This window comes from Hylobates moloch, unplaced genomic scaffold, assembly GCF_009828535.3.
Source record: "Hylobates moloch isolate HMO894 unplaced genomic scaffold, HMol_V3 SCAFFOLD_18, whole genome shotgun sequence".
Taxonomy (NCBI): Eukaryota; Metazoa; Chordata; class Mammalia; order Primates; family Hylobatidae; genus Hylobates; species Hylobates moloch.
Genome location: NW_026652293.1, coordinates 56,279,679 through 56,298,372, shown reverse-complemented (window position 1 = coordinate 56,298,372; position 18,694 = coordinate 56,279,679). Strand labels below are relative to the sequence as shown.

The following is an 18,694-nucleotide window of genomic DNA, read 5'->3' as shown; positions in this document are numbered from 1 at the left end:
ATCAATGTATTTTAAACAATGGTCTTTCTGTTGTGATTACAGATACAAGAAACCCACTGACTTTAAAAGAAAGAAATTGCAATTATTGACCAAGAAACCACTTTATCTTCATCTACATCAAACTTTACACAAGGAATGATCCTGACATGATGAACCTGGAACTTCTGTGAATTTTACCACTCAGTAGAAACCGTCATAGCTCTGTGTAGCATATTCACCCTTCAACAGGCAGGAAGCAAGCCGTACCCAGACCAGTAGGCTGGAGGGAGTCCATTGCAAAGCTGCACCACAGAATTCAAAGTCCAGCACATCATGGACGTATAGGACTCCTTGGGATACAGGTTTATTGTAGATTTTGAAACATGTTTTTACTTTTCTATTAATTGTGCAATTAATAGTCTGTTTTCTAATTTACCACTACTCCTACCCTGCTTCCTGCAACAATACTGTTGTGGGTAGGATGTGCTCATCTTCAGACTTAATACAGCAATAAGAATGTGCTAAGAGTTTACACATCTGTTCACTTTTGCTCCAATATGCTCTTTTGACTTAACTTCAAGCTTTGGGTTGATGTGGGTAGGGTAGTGTCAAACTGCTTTGAGGGGAATTGGACCAGTTCTGCTGCCTAAGAAGGTCTGTCTGTTGAGGTTTATAGGCAGCACCTCTGAAGTGGCCTAAATTCACCCTGATCTGATAGTTTTCCTGCTTAGAAAGTGTGCCTTGGCCAGATCAGTATCCCACATGGGAGTGCTCCCTAGGTTGTAGCTGTGATTGTTTCCAGATGACCAGATTGTTTTTCTGAAAATGAGCATATTTTTAGTCATGTCAATTAGCTGTTCTTCTACATCACATTGTTACTCTTTCTGACGATGATTCTAGGATTAACATTGGAACCATCTCAAAATAATTACAAATTTTTAGATGGGTTTACAATGTCTTCTAAACAATGTAATCTAAAAATAATTGAGTCAGATGCTAACAAGATACTGCAGGCATAACTGCTGTTTTTCTGACAACTGATTGTGAAACCTTAAAACCTGCATACCTCTTCTTACAGTGAGGAGTATGCAAAATCTGGAAAGATATTCTATTTTTTTTATATAGGTAGATAGGATCGCCATTTATTTCCTATTTAGATATACTGACATCCATATGAAAATATGCAGGTCATTAGCTTACTATAATTTGACTATTTACTTTTGACTTAATGGGGCATAAATAAAACTTTCATAGTACACATGAGGTGGATATTTGATACACAGAACATTTGTGGTGGGCTTTCTGTGGGTTAGATGTAAAGCCTACATATTTTAATATTCACTATTTTAAATGAGCAATGCATGAGGGGAATGCAGTGTCAGTACCTGGCCTATTTTCAAACTAGTGTAATCACCCTAGTCATACCATTCAGTATGTTTGCTTTTTAAAATAAGTAACCACAATTAAGTTGTTTTAGCCCTTGCACTTCAAGAGATCTAGTCTTTACTTTCAGTTGTCTGTTAGGTCCATTCTGTTTACTAGACGGATGTTAATAAAAACTATGTGAGCCTGAACGAATTCTCGGCCAAATTTAGTCTTGTCTCTCATCTTGATTGGATTAATTCCAAATTCTAAAATGATTCAGTCCACAATAGCTCTAGGGGATGAAGAATTTGCCTTACTTTGTTGTTCACTCAGTTCCTAAGACTGTGAGTTGTCAAATCCCTAGACTGTAAGCTCTTCAAGGAGCAAGAAGCGCATTTTCTCCGTGTCATGTAATTTTTCTAAGGTGCTTGGCAGCACTCTGTACCCTGTGGAGTACTCAGTACCTTTTGTTTGATGTTGCTGACAAGACCTAAAAAACAACCCCTTAAAAAAAACCTATTAAAATGTAGCAAAACCGATGTATTATTTTTTTCTTTTCTCATAAACCATAAGATATGTATATCAAAGTGATAATTTATATGAAGCATCTGCTATCCTTCACATAAGTATGGTTTATATGAACTACAAATACCTTTCATCAACATTAAAGAAGCTTAAATTGAACACTGTGTGATTAACTTTCAGACCTGAATATAATGAGAAAATGAGTGATTGTCTTGAAGTTGACACAGAATATACCACATCCCATGAATTACTTAAATTTACTTTCCAATGAAAAAAACCAGCCATTGGCGATATAACTACAACTATGGCAGAAATGCTTTCAGGCTGAATATTGCTGCTTCATAAATAAGACAATTTTAGCAACTAAATCCAGACACAATTAGTTGGAGATGACTTCCAAAATAGACAAAACTTTCAAGATGGAAAAGTGATTTGGCTGAGGGATGATACTCCCTATGCCACCTGCATGCATATTGGCACCCTGCTTTGGGGTTTGCTGCAGAAATGGTGCAATCGGATGTGAAAGGAAGCAGTTACGGACTGGCTCACAACTTCTCAGAGAAGCTACACTGGAATCTTCACAGCTTACCAGTTTCTCAATTATGTCAGATACAGAATAATCACCAAAAAAGGCTTTAGAGGGGAAAAATACTCTAATTTTGAATTTTAAAAATAGATTTAATTTGCCTTTCCTTCTTACCTTCCTAGATGGCATAATCTACACTTAAATGACATTTAAAGTTAGAAATTATATTAACTACAGCATTGTTTTGTGTCCTAAAGAGATTGACAGGTAAATTCAAAAGTTGTATTTGTGACTTTTAATCTTATTTTACATGGCTAAAAGTGGCCTATGCTCTTCTGTGGAGTTTTCCTCTTAATTTCTTCTATTCTTGATACTAAACGGGAGGACATATAGATTGAATTCTCTTTTCCTGAAGAATTTATATATTCCTTATGAACTTTGACAGAGTTGTCTTCTTTCAAAGGTCCTTACCTTTCTAAACTATCTTCAGTTGTTTAGTATAGAGAAAATTGTTTCACAATGAAACTTTTGCTCCTTTTTACAAGGTATTCTTAATCGATTAAATATCACAACAGTGACAAGACATACACTAGGTTTCAAAAATATTACATCATAGGACTTCAAAGAATGGAAGAATATAGCCTAGCAGCAAACAAAAGTATCAGCCTTTTATGATTTTAGTTTTAGTGTGGATCTTAAACTCCTTAAAAGGAGTGCTATTATTACTGTAATTAAAATGTCTGAAGTTAGTTCTTAGAAATGTAGAGTATTTAAAGAAACATTGTTTTAAAGACACAGTGTAGTAATGGATAAGACTTTAAGTATGGTGCAATTCCAGATGGTTAGTTACTGATTTTTAAATAAAAACACCAATGTTTAAATATTAATTTTGGAATAATATCTGTTGCCCCCCCCATTCCCCCCTAAAAAAGAATTGATTTCAACCCTTGGTTGCTGACCTAGGGCATGTTAGAAGCCTCACAGTCCTAAATCATTCTTTCTCATGGCATTATACTCTTCCAATCTTTTTATTATATTCCTCAAAAATCAGTGGCAAGGAATGGGAAAGATAAGGGACTGTACATTTAAAAATTTTTAAAGATTTCTGTACTTTTATGGCCATGACACATCATTTTCATTTTTCTGTTGTGCACCCTTTTTCTACAGGAATGGTAAAAGCAATGGAACATCAGGTCAAACAACTCTTGCTACTAATGTAAACTCACTCTCAGAAAACCATTCTCAAATAGACAATGAGGATCGTAAAGAAAGCATGTGAATGCTATACAAGTGGGAAATAAACTTCTTTGAAATAAAAAGACATCACTTGTAGAGTTCACAGGTGACGGAGGAGCAGCCGGAAGTGTGCCACCAGCCACCATCTTCAGTTCTGGGAGCCTGAGTTTACACGTTCCCCAAATGGCACAGGCCTCATAACAGTCCAATGAATCAACAGACACTTGGGAAATATTAATAAACAAATTTTTATGAGCTGTTACTACAAAGAACTTCAGCAAGAGGGGAGATAGTTTAGTGATCTTTTAGTAACATTTTTAGCGTAACAGTCTTTGTGACCAGATAGTTTAAAAAAAACGCTTATTAACACCATTGCTCCATATTCAGCTGGTGTACACTAAAAATAGGATAATGGAAATACATGTTCTTAAAGCATTTCCACAGGAAATGTTCATATTTTTCATGACATTCTAAATCATTTTGCAATTACATATGCTACATTAGCTAAAACACAGGTATTCTTTATTGCACATTTCAAAGTTGTAAGGACGCTCTAGCTTAAAAGGTGATTTTTATTTAGGGAAAAAATGACATTTTTTAATTGTTTGGCTCAAAAATGCACACTGCCAAGGCAGCTTGGTTCTAACAACAAACCTTTTAAAATAAACTTTTGGATTTTGAAGCCAATGAAATCCTTTACTGTAATGAATAATGCACAGTACACTTTCTCTCCAACGAAACCTCAGAGGTCATAGTTTTATGGGCTCTGTTTTAAAGCCTGTGAACAGTCCTGGCTAGTGCTCTGAGAGGCAGGCGGAGGCTCATCTCTAGAGCCCGACGGCACTAAGTCTCTTACAGCAGGTGGTGGTGGGTATTCCTGGGGACCATGGGTCGGGGGTGGTAATCGGGTACCAGGAATAAAGTACTCTCTTGGGCCAGGTGAACCTAAAGGTCTAAATGGTGCATGTCCAGGTAAAAATTCCCGAGGGTGGAGAGGCAGGTCCCGTTTTCCTGGTGGAACGCCTGGTGCAAATTCTCTTAAGCCTAGTGGTGGACGCATACCAGGGCCTGGAAAACAAAAATTATTTCAAGTAAATTCCTAGGAACATATCTAAATTAAGATAATGCCACGTATGTTAATATAGTCTGTCGGTTTTTTTTTTGGAGGCAGGGTCTTGCATGTCACCTGGGCTGGAGTGTAATGGAGTGATCATGGCTCACTGCAGCCTCAATCTCCTGGACTCAATCGATCCTTCCACTTCAGACTCCCCAGTAGCTGGGACTACAGGTGCATGCCACCACTCCCAGCTAATTTTTGTATTTTTTGTAGAGATGGGGGTTTCACTATGTTGCCCAGGCTGGTCTCAAACTCCTAGGCTCAAGGGATCCACCTGCCTCAGCCTCATCTAACGAATGCTGGGATTCATAAAGTGCTGGGATTCCAGGCGTGAGCCACTGTGCCTGGCCTGTCATCTTTATCCTAAAAAGAGGTAGATGTGTATTTGGAAGTACTATATACCATACCACGAAGACAGACTAAATATGGCTTCATTGCAATAAAAATTTTGATAAATTTCATTAACTACTGTGTATCAGTTAAAAATTTATGCAGTAGCTCAAGATGTACCTAATAAATGCCATAAAAATTAAGGTGTTTGCCCTGCTGGAAAAGGCCTTCCAGCTCCATCTAATTAAATTCAGCAGCATTCATTAGATAGCTGTTAAATTCTACCTTCTCTTTCATATCTCCCTTCTTTGTATTCCCAAGGTAAGGGTTGAGGGTTTTATCTTTCCCTAATATTCTGTGACCTACTGCTTATGCTTCCATTATGGGTGATTAGAAGCTTTATGTTGTAGAATGTGTATATTTGTGACCTACAGGACATCTTAGTTAGGGGATGTATTTTATCTACCTTGCTATCCATTGCAGAGCCTAGTACACAGCCACACATGTTCAATGTGATGAATATTTCTGGCTTTTTGTAAATAGCCCCTTTCCTTGTTCTATTACAGACAACTATTGCCCATCTAATCACAGGAGATTATGCAGCACCCTTTGTGTCCGAAGAAACTTGGGGAAAAGTTACAGTGTACTCAATCAGCTTCATCGTTGCATTGCAAAGCCCTGCAACTGCAGTTGTTTTAGCAAGGGATAGAAGGGAAGATGAATGTGCTTTACAAGTTAATTACTACTGTTCAGATCGTCTTACCAAAGGGTGGAGGAAATGGCCGAGGCCCGAAAGGTCCGCAGAGCTGAGGTGGTGGTCTATATCGAATGGGTGGTGGTACAGGGCCTCCCATGGGGCTGCTCATGAGAGGGACTCCTGAGAAAGGAGGGGGCCCTTTTGGAGCCATATTAACCTGCAGAGTAGAAGCAACTGAAGTTTTGAAATACTCTGGTATGACAGACAAAAGCACCAACACCAGTAAAAACTAAAACCCAATGAAGCAGATGTCAGGCACGTGTCCAAAGAGCAGAATTAGTGCAAAAAACTCTGCCCCTCTCATTTGTTCCCACTGACAGCTTAGAAAGGTTAAAAGCATGCCACAGGAGTGAACACTTGCTGTCATCGTATTATTGCTTACATCTGCAAATGGAAGGGAATACACAGGTTATAAATGGAGGTCATTCCTGACTAATGATAGAAGTTATGCCATTCACACATCTATTTCTAAGGCAGTCACTCCCTCTGCACATCCCTCCCATCAGAGTAATTTCCATATTAAGAATGCAGAGAATGAAAAATCCATTCTCTACCATGTAATAGCGATTATTCAGAGTACCTTCCATAGGCCTTACATATATTAACACGAATTCTCACATCTCTAAATCTCTAATAGGACCATCTTGTTCTAAATATGCAGGAACACAGGCACAGAGTATTAGATTTGCTGACAGTCACACAGCATGTAAGAGGCTGGCTGGAATTCCATGCCACGTTTGACTCCAAGGCCACGTTCTTTCCACCTCTGCTTCTCCTTTCTAACAAAGTAGTCTCTGCACTCTGAAGTCTCCTACTTCAAGGGGGTCTCGGTCTTATCCAAGCTGCCCTTGGATAAAAACATTTCTCAAGAGATGTGTATTCCTGGTGTCCTGTGCTGGAACTTGGAAGTATTTTCCAAGAGAAACAATGTTATGTACACAAATTACACAGGCACAGCTCTATTTACCTTCATTCACTAGTAATACTGTCTACTATGAGATACTGATTAATCCTTTCCTATGGGAAAGTGGGTTGGAAACTCAATCATTAAAATTATTTTAATTTCAATGTCAAGAATCACGGTGAGGTATGATCAGAGGACTTACCAGCCGTAACAGCTACACAAGTTACAAGAGAATACACGTATGTGAACACTGTTTAAGGACACTGCTGGGAACTGGCTCAATGGGTAAGTATAGACTTCCACTATTCAGTATTTCACTTCCAGCAAACATTCTTGTTATCAATCTGTAATTTCAGATCATTCAAAATAGGGTTTGCCTAGTATACAATTGGAGGTATTCTTAAATAGCACACTTCCAAATGAAGACATAATAATGAATTACACAATTTACAATGAATTTACTTTGCCTAAGAGCATTAAACACTGAGACACACAAGAGTGGAGACTTTTCACTTTTGTTTAAGTTAATTACAGTTACAGCAGATGCTCTACACAGGTTAAATGTCTAACCAAACAGAGAGGAGAAAAGGACAATGAATCCGTCAGATTTCAGCAACACTCCCAAGTCAAGGATAAAAGTAAGATCAATATTGCCATGCAACTTATAGCCCAGTTCAGTCCATACTTCTAAGTACTTACTGCTACTGGATGCTCAGCCAAAGATGTAATGCTGGGAACTGAGGGGACTTCAGGCTCTTGGAGAACAGTTTGCTTTTTTAAAAAATAAATGAGATAGTACAGATAGAACACACGAATAGGAGATGAGGCAAAGAGAGAGTTGTAGGAAAAGCTAAATGTTCCTGAAATAACTAATTACTCAAAATGGGTGCATTTACCTTGCCTTCATCGATTACCCTGGTAGGGGAAGAGCCTCTTGAGCTGCTGTTCATCATGGTAGCTGTACCAGATCCTGGATCTGTTAAAGACCAGAGAACTGATTTAGACTTATTCTGACTTGTGTACTCTGTGAGGAGGATTAAAAAAAAATTCCTCTCCCTACTTCCTGCATGGTTTTAGACTCTTTGAACACTCTTGCTCCCTTACCAGAAGGAGAGGGTTTCCCAGATGCCTCAGCCGACCATCGAGGATGAGGTAGAGGCCCGTCCACTGATCCTTGAGAAAGAAATAACAGAGTCCTTACATGTATTTTTTGGAAGAAATAATCAATTGTGGACAGATCAGAGTTCAAGTCTTATCTGGAAAGCAACATTAAAAATGGGTCTCCCGATACTTATGAAGGGAAATCACTTACAATTTATGCACGGACTTAAAGAACTAAAATAAGAACTGCCTTGCACTGAAAGAACAATAAACCCTGCACATTAATGGTCTGGTTCTATACTTCAAGCTACAGACTTCTATGTACAGTATTCTACATGGTGATTTTTGTTCAGTGTATATGTAATCTAACTTCCGTATCTTACCGAGTATTATAGACATATTTAGATTCAAAATAGACTCAACAGATTTTCATACTATAGTAATGAGAAGTGGAAACATGTATGCCGCATAAACGATAAAGTTATTAAGGCTACTTTTATAATACAGTTGACCCTTGAACAATGCAGGGGTTAGGTGTGCTGATCCCCTGCACAGTCAAAAATCCACATGTAACTTTTGACTCCCCAAAACCTACCTACTAATAAATAGCCTACTATTGACCAGAAGCCTTACCAATAACATAAACAGTTAACACATATTGTGTGTATATATTGTATACTGTATTCTTACTTTAATAAAGCTAAAGAAAATGTTATTGAAATCATAAGGAAGAGGAAATATATTTATAACACTGTATTGTATTTGTACTGTACATGTACATGGTCTGTTTACAAGATGAATCGTCTGACTGAAATGACTGCTGCTGCACACTCCAATCTATGGTATATATCAAAGCAATTCAACTTTTTCTAGTAGTATCATGACTTTGCTTCTTGAGAATACTTCCAGCATCACTAGTGGCATTTTACATGGGTCCCATGGTGTTATTCAAGGTTTATGTTATTGCACTAAACATGAAAAATACACAAGAACCATGAGAGATTATGTTTACTGTGATACACAATTTACTGGAAAGATGAACTGTCCACATGGAGATTAACACCACACAGTGTTTTAAGCGGATACTCGCAATGCTTGAGCTCACCGCAATAGCAACAGGAGGTGGTTATGAAATTATTATAGTACTACAGTACGTACTACAGCTAATCTTAATGCATTTATGATTTAAAACTGCATCTTTACATGTGTTTACTTTTTCCCAATTGTGAATGGTGTCATGTACATCTGTGCTTGTGCAAGTTTTGATAAATTTTAACTTTTTAAAATAGATCTTAGTATATTTTACAATAGTATATAAAATAGACTAGTATCTACATATATTTTATGTATTCATGAAATACATAAATTTTTCTTAATTTTTTTTATATTTCTAGGCTATGCGGTTCATCTGCAAGTTCTTTCAAATTATTGCAAAGGTCCAAAAAATTTCCCAAAATATTTTTTGAAAAAAATCTGCATAGAAGTGGACCTGCACAGATCAAACTCGTGTTGTTCAAGGGTCAGCTGTATTTGGGAGAGGAATCCCACAAAACTTTAATTGAAAGATAAGGGCTTACACTTCAGAGTAAAAAATTAAAAAGAAACAAAACAATAAAGGAAAATAATAAATGCCTTCTGTTCTAAAGCAAATCTTGCAGTTGAATACTTGCAGTTGAATCCACCAAGACAAATTAAGAAATTTTCTTTTCTATACTGGACAGACCCGAATTCTAAAGTGTTTGCATTAGAATTCTCAAATAAAAGGGAAAAAGCCACCCAAAAGAGTATTGCAAGGCAACATGTGAATGCTCACCAAATTCACTTCTAGGCATATCTCTTCGATTGAGAGTAGCAGAGAGAGGTCTCACAGGTGGCTCCACTGTCAATGGAGGGGAGCATTCTCCACCACTCACAGGGGATGGGCCAAAAGAGCCATTCTGGCTCAGAGGACCTAAAGATGACAGCGTCTTGTTAACATTTTAAGACAGCCTTTTTTTTCTTTATTCAGTTCTTGGGATTATTCCTAGGGTACCATAACCATTACACACAGAAACAAAAAGTCACTTACATACATTTTACATCAAAAAACCGATTGTTGCCCTTTACAAGGTGCTCCCTTACCTCTCCGTGGAGGGTTTTGTGTATTTGGTTTTCCTGGCATTGGTTTTACAATCACAGGTTCTTCTTGCAGCATTGCCATCTTTTGTGTTAATTCTAATAATCTTGAGTATAGAGAAAGAATATTTAAGAAACACTTAAATATGAAATGGAAACCAATTCCTTAAGAGAACACACACTGAAAATACAGGCATCAAAATCACATACTTGTGTCTCAAGTTGGCGGCTTCCCTTTTCTCTTCAGCTATAGCTCTTTCTGCAGCACGAGCTTTGAGCTATTGAAGAAAAATATCCAAATTCAGTTGTGGGAGACTATGCACAAAATAAGGGAAAGAAAAAAAGAAATCTTACCCAGTTTTCATGAGCTTTCTTCTCATGGGCAGCGATCTGAAAAAGATAATACATCATAAAATATGCTTACAGATTCATTGTAATAGCCTCTATTAGTTAACAAAGAATTCCGGGCACTACATAGTAGGGCACTAGAATTATTACCTGGTTTTTAAATGACCGCTCTGTCTTCTGTAATTCATCCTCCATTTCTTCAATTCTCCGCCTAAGAATTACACTTGGCTTTATCATTTAAAGCACAACCGAATAAAAACCCAAACAATCTATGTTAACCATTACCCTAATAACTGTACCCTAATAGAGCTTATCCAGAAATATAAAGCATATTTTACATGGTTGGTTATAACAAAAGTACAATATGATGAAAACTAATGATACATAATTTCCTTTAACAGCTGGAGATTCTGAGTTGATAAATTAAAATTCCTTTAACTGTTCCTAAATATGTTCTCAAATAATCCTATTATTAATATCTTCCACTATAAACCTTTTTTATCTTTTAATTACATCATAAAAATTTTCCCAAAGTTAGGACTACTGGGTTTATCAAATGGCAAAATCACTTTAATGGTTTTTGATACATCAGATAACGAACTGCTCCCACCTCCTCCAACCCCCAGAACTGTTTGCACGAATCAGGTTCCCTTACAGTTTTGCCAACAGTGGGTATTTGTTAATATTTTTCCATTTGTTAACTTAAAATTTAGTTTTTCTTTTGTGTGAATTGATGCATTCATGTCCTCTATTTATTTATGCTTTTGTGCTATTAGCACAAAAAAAACCAACACTAGTTTCACTAGCCACTGCTACCCTCTTTAGAAGGTGAACTTACTTGTAAGTTTTTACTTCCTCTGCAGCCGAAACTGCCTTTTCATCTGCAGCTGAGAGCCTGTGCTCTCTTTCTTGCCGTTCATACTCTTCTTGACTCAGTTTCCTAAGATAAAACTGGTTGTCAATGAAAGTGTTTCTCTTTTCCTCCTGGCATTTTGTCTTAATACTCCAATAAAATCTCACTTCCTATCCTATTCTTAAAAATGCATAGATGATACAAAATCATAGGAAGGAAATAAAACTGTCCTTTAGGATAAAAATCCAACTGTGGCCTGTTGATACATCACCTGCATTTTCTAATGTCTCATAATTCTCTCCTCACTAGTAAATAAAACAAATGTAAAAAAACACTATGTGTCCCACGGGAAAGACTGTTGGGTTGAAATGATGAATGCTCACTTTTCTTCAATGTAGAAAGCCAGGACTGATCAACCTAACACAGTTAAGCTTATTAGGATAATGCAGGAGATAATTACTTCTTTTATTTCTAACCATGGAAAGACCACTAATTAATTTTCTTATGGGGTGTTTCTCAATCCAAGACTGGTACCGTGATAAAGACAGCCAATGAAAGAGCTTTTTAGAACATGTCCTTAACTGTACAATTAACCCCAGAACATTTTCACACTTCAGATATGGAGCTCCCCTACCTATTTCAATGGAATCATGATTAAGCAGAGAGACAAATCCGAGTGTTGGCAATGTCTGTTGAACAGAAAAAGAATCCAAACTGTCCCGTAATCAGGGTACTATGTACTGGAAATTGGTTTTAACCTGATAACCTTCAAGCTCAAGAGGTCAGCCAACTATAACACAGACTGTAAAGGCAGCAACATTTAATGGTTTAAAAATGCTACTTGTAGTTACCCTTGTACTTCTTTACTCACAGTTCTGATGCAAAAGATACTTGAAAATTTTCTATAAATTGGAAACAAAAATAGAGGAGCTATAGTAAAAAGGGTTATTAACACCAAAGAGAAAAAAGTTTATGTATTCTTTTACAACTGCTCATTCAATACTTCAGCAAATATTTTATGAGTGGTTATAATATACTAGTTACCTTGTAAGAGGCTAAGATAAAGGTACGGGTATGGTAAGTACCACCTCTGCACTAAAGGAGCTCACAGTTGAATGTGTAAAAGGTGCATATAAGAACAGAACAATCCCTCTCTGACTCTGGCTTAGGAAGGATGTGGAAAAAACAAGTCTTGAAGAAAGATTCAAGAGAATTTTGTTTCCAATAATGGATGAGTTAGTCTGCAAACACTGAAAATAAGAACATATGGACAAAAATAGAAAGAATGTGCTCAAAGGTATCAGAAAGCTAATAAGGCAGTGAAGAAAATCCAGTAGGAAAAAACACAGAATTATAAGTAAGCCTGGCATTTTAAGCCATTTCCCCCCAGGTTCATCCATGCATTGAAGACAATGCAGATATGTAAGAAGGTCGAAAAGAACTTTCAACAGATCCCTGGGTTCAGAGAAACAAGAAGTGGAGTTCAGGGCTGCCAATGAGAAGGACCCCTAGTAAAAGCCCTAGGCTTTGGGTTGAGACCAGAAAACAGCTGCACACTTGGAATATTGAACAGGCAATAAATACAATGTCCTTTAAAGGAACAAAGCTGTTTTTGAATGATTTTAATTGCTAACTGGAATAAAGCAATGATCACCTGCTAGAGGTAATCTCGTATCTTTTCTGTAGGACGATAACATCATCTTAGACCTCAAATTTCCCCTACAATTTTCACAAACAATGTTAACCGCTCCATCAAAACCAACCAGGCATTCCACAAGACAAGACAATGTAATCACAATCTAGAAGACAAGAGAAACACACTCATAAGGGATCCACATAATAGGATTACCACATAGATTTTAAAACAATTGTGTCTTACCAATTGAAGGAAGTACAAGTCAAGATTACACATTTCAGCAGAGGATTAGAAACTATAAAAGTGAAAAATAGTGAAACCAAAAATAACTCAATGATTTTATCAGATTAGACAACTGAGGTGAGATTTTTAGCACACTGGAAGATAGGTCATAAGAAAACATCCAGAATGAAGCAGATTCGGAATGTAGGAGGCACTGGGCGAGGGGTAGGGGTGGGAGATCCTAGTATGTTTAATTGGATTCTCAGGACAAGTGAGAATGAGATAGAATTAATATGTGAAAACAGAGGCTCCAAACTCAAGAGATGTTTATAACCTCAAGCAGTATAAATGCAAAAGAAAAAGCAGGGGGGTAGCGGTGGAGGGGTGATGACAAAACCCTACATGTAGGCACCTCCCAAGAAAACTGCTGAAAAACCAAAAAGAAAAATAACTAAAGGCAGCTAGGGCAGGCATAAAACATTTGAAAAATGAGAAAAGAGAAAATAAAAATGATAATAGATTCCTCAAAGAAACTTTAAAACCAGAAGATAATTGGTTTATCTTTAAAGTGTTGATATTAAACAACTATCAAAATTCCAGAACCAGCAGAAAGATCCTTTTAAAATGGAGTCAAAATAAAGACATTTTCATACAAAAGTACACTCACTGAACCTGCATTAAAGTATGTTCTTCGGCCGGGTGCGGTGGCTCACGCCTGTAATCCCAGCACTTTGGGAGGCCGAGACGGGCGGAACATGAGGTCAGGAGATGGAGACCATCCTGGCTAATACAAGTGAAACCCCATCTCTACTAAAAATACAAAAAAAATTAGCCGGGCATGGTGGCGGGCACCTGTAGTCCCAGCTACTCGGGAGACTGAGGCAGGAGAATGGCATGAACCTGGGAGGCGGAGTTTGCAGTGAGCCGAGACTGCGCTACTGCACTCCAGCCTGGGCGGCAGAGCGAGACTACGTCTCAAAAAAAAAAAAAAAAAAAAAAAAAAAGAAAGAAAGACTGGAGATATGTGATTAGCTAGGGGACTGGCATAAAAGATGACAAGGACCTGAACTAACATGGTGACTTTAGGGGTGGACAGCAGAGTACAAACCACACATGGAGACTGAATGAATTTTGGGGAAGTTGAATAAAATACTGCCATATCAATGGATTAACTGTATCATGAAGAAATACAGTTGCCATTTAAGTAATTCACATCACTACTGGAGGCAGATAAGTACTCTTTTTTAAAAAGTAATGAAATGAGGAATGTCTCTCTGAAGCAGGACAGGCATTTAGAGCTGGCCTGAACAAAACCTGGAAAATCTAAACTGGCTGCTTGGTGAGCAAAGAATTAGAGAAAAACTTAATGGTATAGTTTCAATATTTAATGGCATACAGCAGTAGCAGTCTAAGCACTTAAAAAAGTTAAATTTGCTTAGCAAGAGAGGCCTTCTCACACACTGCCATATAAACCAAAGAGTAAAATATAAGAGCAAACACAAATAGCAACTGCCACAGATAACCCATTTTTAGAGAATTCAGATGTTTTTGCGGACAAGAAACTTGAACTAGAAAAATATAGCTTTCAAAAGGTATCTCGCTCGAAATTCGAGATATGTATTTCAGAGGATTAATATCTAAATATACACACCAAATAGTTCTATATTCAAAACTCCTAATATCTTTGCCACAATTATGTTTAGTTTGAATATTTGACTCTGTGAAGTCCAAAACTAAATGTACCTTCAATAAGTAAATTTTCCTTTTTTGAAGTTTTTATTCTACTAAAACACATTCATATAAATCACTCAGACTTTTTAAAGGAAATTACATAATTGACCACAAAGAAAGGAAAGTGACACAAGAGGTGGAGCCACAGACAAGGCATGGCTAGATCTTTGAAAGAGAAGCACTTCCACAGCAGCAACTGTCAGTACCAGTATACTGCTCCCCCCTTAAGTGAGTTACAGGCAAGAGTTTCTGACTACTGGTTAGAAAGGAAAGAAAAATGCAGCTTATGAGAAACAAAGCAGAAAGAAAGAAAGACAAATTTATACTAATTACAGATGCAAAAGAGTATAAATAATCCTAAAAAATGGTAACATATTAGTACACATTTATTTAGTCACATGACAATACAGTTAACAGTAAATGATGATAATCTTACTTTTGTAAAGCCATCTCCTTCTGCTGATAGAGTTCATTCAGAATCTCCACTTTCTGCCTCAAGGTTTTGCATTCATCTTCCAGTCCAGCTTTGGCAGCTTGTAGTGAGTTGCGGTCATCTTCCAATTTCTTTATCTGGTCTGTAAAGGATAAAACATTTGAGTTCTATATGTGTGCACAAGAACTTGAGAACTTGGTTGGGGGCTGGTGCTGAGAGAAATGAGAAGTATGAAAGCAGGAAGCCGTTCTTTATCTTTCTAATGCAATTTTGTATCTTTCCAACATATAGCAATTTCTTCTCAAGAAGCAACCTACCTTCCAGGTTACATTTAGTGGACACAGAGGCTCTTAGCTTAAGCTGTAAAAGCTTTAGATCCTCTTCAACTACTGATATTGCAGTCTGTGTCTAAAAATTGCAGAAGAGACAAGTATTCATAAAAGTGAGGCATAGTAAAAGCATTCACAGGCAGTTACGGGACTCTAAAAAGGATTATACCCGAGAGACATCCATCATCTGCTTAATTTGATTTTTCATCTTCTCATTCCGGTCACCTAAAAAACAAAAGGCTTTCTTTCATTGCTTTTTCTTCCCTTGCTTTTTAAATCGATATTTTCTTAATTTACCCAAAACTAAACAATTGTCATGTTCAAACATTTAAAGAACAAACAAAAACAGAACAGGGTTAGACTGACTTTTAAGAGAACTGCAAACTTAAGACTGAAAAAGTGGATTCCCATTTGTACAATAAACATGTTATACATGCCATTCTTGAGCAAGAAGAAACATGTGAGATAAAGCTCTTTCTTCTCTCTCATATCTTCCTCCATCTGGGCTTAGTGTCTTGTTCAGAAAGATTCCCTCCTATTCTCCTCCAGAATCTGCTACCAGGTGTGGTTTAAAACACCCACTACGCAAGCAATATCCAACTTGAGAGAGGGTATCTAAAAACATTTTCCTCATCAGTAAACACTGCTACCCTATAGCCTCCACTCTCATGGCCTTAGTTTATGGATCCAACCACCTCAGTACTCTCAAAACCAGTTGTGGTTTTCTTTCATGGTTTTCTTTCATGGACTTAGTCAGTTTATGCCTCCAACCACCTCAGTACTCTTAAAACCAGTTGTGGGCCTTAAAACCACACAGCTACTGAGATGGCGAGTTTTAAAATGTTATCTCCATGAAACTGAGAAACAAGTTTCTACTACTGTATGTGTTCAATACTTAGAGGTGTAAGACATGACCAGTGCAGCTCCCGTGCACCCTTCTAGTCTCAATGTAAAAACAAAGTCAGTGTTCATTGCATGCTTATTGCTACACCACACCCTAGCAATCGACCTCTGCCCAATGCAAATAGACATACATTCAAATCCAATGTATTTACAACTCGAAAGCTTAAGAGGAAATTCAGCCAGCTGAAAAGTAGCACTGGTGCACTTAAGACAGGAAGGCAAAAGTGATCCATCCTCCTTGAGACTGATCTTACCTCCCACTTCTCCATTTGCTAATTCATCTGAATCATCTCCACCTTTATTTTGACCCTCAGATTCAGATTCACACTCTAACAGATTGAACTGTGTAATGCAGTTAGTCAAAGCCTAGAAAAGAAATAAAAGGGCATTAAGAGTCTTTCCATTTAATTCAACAGATTTCATAATTCACAAGAATTAAGCTTGTATTCATGAGAACGTACTTACATTAATATTATCATCCTTGTGAGTAAGAGCTACTTCCAAATCTTTCTGAGACTTCTCAAATGATTTGATTTGCTCACTGAGCTCAGCATGTAATTTACTCCAGTCTTCGATTTCCTGCTGCAACTGAAAAGTTAAAACACATGATTCCCACAGGTTAGGGCTTTTGCACTGGAGACATTAGGACCATGTGAATGAGACAGGGAAGTAAGGAACCATGCCTCTCCTTGGCCTATCACTATGGGCTAAGACCTTGGTTAAGCGGGAGAGAGTGGCCCCAACCCTCAGAGCTGTAGTGAGAACATCAGAGCTGTCAAGGAAATTGATCTTGTTTATTGCATCCTTCAGAAAACTGTAGCCAATTCAAATAATTCACTTCCAGAAGGAACAGAAGGGCTCATCCTACTATCTCCCAAGTCCACACTCCTGATCATGTAAACTTCCCTTGGCTAGTGAAGCAGTAGCTACTCAAAGGAGGATTATAAAATATCTACTTCTTAGGTCTAAAAAGCCAATCTATTACCCACTTGAGGCTACTCAAGTTAATAGCAGTTGGTGTTTGACAAAACAAGACTACACACTCTGATAGCCAAAATAAATTGTACAGAACAGAAAATCCAGAACAGATAGAGAATGTATACCTACACTCAATTTTGGAAGCATAGTTTAAACTTTGCATATCTAAGAACAGAATCCTGCACATATATTACCTTAAAAATAGATCTGGGTAAAGGCATTCATGAGGTATGATACTGGGTTCTCTATTTTACATAACCTAGGACACCCACTTTCCTTTACCTGCTCTTTTTTCTTCTTAAGCCTAGCATTTTCTTCTTGAACCCGATGGCATTCGGACTTCACCTTCTCTTCACTAAGCTTAGCTTCATTAAGGGCAATCTGAACCTAATACAAAACACTCCTGTTAGTGAATTAATTCCAAAGAAAACCAAAGTTACTTTTCCAACCCAACATCATGTAGTTTTCATTTTTTGCACATTTTAGCATACATCAAACTTTTGCTCTGCGATCAAACTATGATATAGTATTAATATCCTGCAGGAATTATAGTCAGCTTTACCTCTGAAAATTCTGAGGCATTCATTGAAATAACATCCTTTAACTTCTCTATAGATTTCTTGTTTTCTGATATCTGCCATGTAAAAACAGAACACAAAATGCATATTAGGATTTCAGTAGAAATACTGGGATACCCTTCCTTCCTTCCTTCCTTCCCTCCCTCTCTCCCTTCTTTCTCTCTCTCTCTCTCTCTCTTTCTTTCCTCTCCCTCTGTAGCCCACGCTGCAATCTACGCGGCTCGCTGCTGCCGGCGCCGCGGACTGCCTGGGATTGCCGGCGCGCGCCACCGCTGCCTGCTTTTTCTCCTTTGACTGCAGGCACGCGTTCGCCATGTTGGCCACGCTGGTCGCCAGCTCCTGACGCCGACTGCTCTGCCCGCCTCAGCCTCCCGAGGTACTGGGACTGCAGACGGAGTCTCGCTCACCCGGTGCTCGGTGTTGCCCGGGGTGGAGTGCGGTGGCGTGGTCTGGGCTCGGGGCAGCCTCCGCCTGCCTTGGCCTACGAGGGTGCTGGGATTGCAGCCCCTGCCCGGCCGCCGCCCCGTCTGGGAGGTGGGAAGCGTCTCTGCTCGGCCGCCCCTCTGCCCGGCCTCCCCATCTGGGAAGTGAGGAGCGCCTCTGCCCGGCCACCCATCGTCTGGGAAGTGAGGAGCGCCTCGGCCCGGCCACCCCGTCTGGGAAGTGAGGAGCGCCTCTGCCCGGCCACCCATCGTCTGGGAAGTGAGGAGCGCCTCTGCCCGACCACC

At 38.4% G+C, this 18,694-nt stretch overlaps 2 protein-coding genes across 14 annotated transcripts in view; one reads left to right on the top strand and one right to left on the bottom strand.

The window, feature by feature from the left end:
* AIDA (axin interactor, dorsalization associated) overlaps positions 1 to 3,773 on the top strand; it is a 45,600-nt gene extending 41,827 nt beyond the window's left edge. For 5 of the 7 annotated variants that reach the window (XM_058430958.1, XM_058430959.1, XM_032137383.2 and 2 more), the window contains exon 10: positions 43 to 2,028. In XM_058430958.1, coding sequence (XP_058286941.1) covers positions 43 to 139 — 97 coding nt within the window. In that variant the 3' untranslated portion in view covers positions 140 to 2,028. Of the gene's footprint in view, positions 1 to 42; positions 2,029 to 2,577; positions 2,597 to 3,562 lie in introns of those variants that run through there. The other 2 variants (XR_009210937.1, XR_009210936.1) reach the window with 2 other exon arrangements.
* A 90-nt stretch (positions 3,774 to 3,863) lies between these two features.
* The window catches only part of MIA3 (MIA SH3 domain ER export factor 3), a 53,795-nt gene continuing 38,964 nt past the window's right edge, over positions 3,864 to 18,694 (bottom strand). For 3 of the 7 annotated variants that reach the window (XM_032137372.2, XM_058430957.1, XM_032137375.2), the window contains 17 exons: positions 17,951 to 18,022; positions 17,671 to 17,775; positions 16,876 to 16,998; positions 16,665 to 16,776; positions 15,677 to 15,732; positions 15,496 to 15,586; positions 15,182 to 15,320; positions 11,142 to 11,243; positions 10,454 to 10,514; positions 10,310 to 10,345; positions 10,166 to 10,233; positions 9,962 to 10,062; positions 9,654 to 9,791; positions 7,844 to 7,912; positions 7,636 to 7,715; positions 5,842 to 5,992; positions 3,864 to 4,699 (listed from right to left, as the gene is read on the bottom strand). In XM_032137372.2, the coding sequence (XP_031993263.1) occupies positions 4,389 to 4,699; positions 5,842 to 5,992; positions 7,636 to 7,715; positions 7,844 to 7,912; positions 9,654 to 9,791; positions 9,962 to 10,062; positions 10,166 to 10,233; positions 10,310 to 10,345; positions 10,454 to 10,514; positions 11,142 to 11,243; positions 15,182 to 15,320; positions 15,496 to 15,586; positions 15,677 to 15,732; positions 16,665 to 16,776; positions 16,876 to 16,998; positions 17,671 to 17,775; positions 17,951 to 18,022 (1,815 nt within the window). In that variant the 3' untranslated portion in view covers positions 3,864 to 4,388. Of the gene's footprint in view, positions 4,700 to 5,841; positions 5,993 to 7,438; positions 7,511 to 7,635; positions 7,717 to 7,843; positions 7,913 to 9,653; positions 9,792 to 9,961; positions 10,063 to 10,165; positions 10,234 to 10,309; positions 10,346 to 10,453; positions 10,515 to 11,141; positions 11,244 to 12,027; positions 12,059 to 15,181; positions 15,321 to 15,495; positions 15,587 to 15,676; positions 15,733 to 16,664; positions 16,777 to 16,875; positions 16,999 to 17,670; positions 17,776 to 17,950; positions 18,023 to 18,694 lie in introns of those variants that run through there. The other 4 variants (XM_032137371.2, XM_032137374.2, XM_058430956.1 and 1 more) reach the window with 3 other exon arrangements.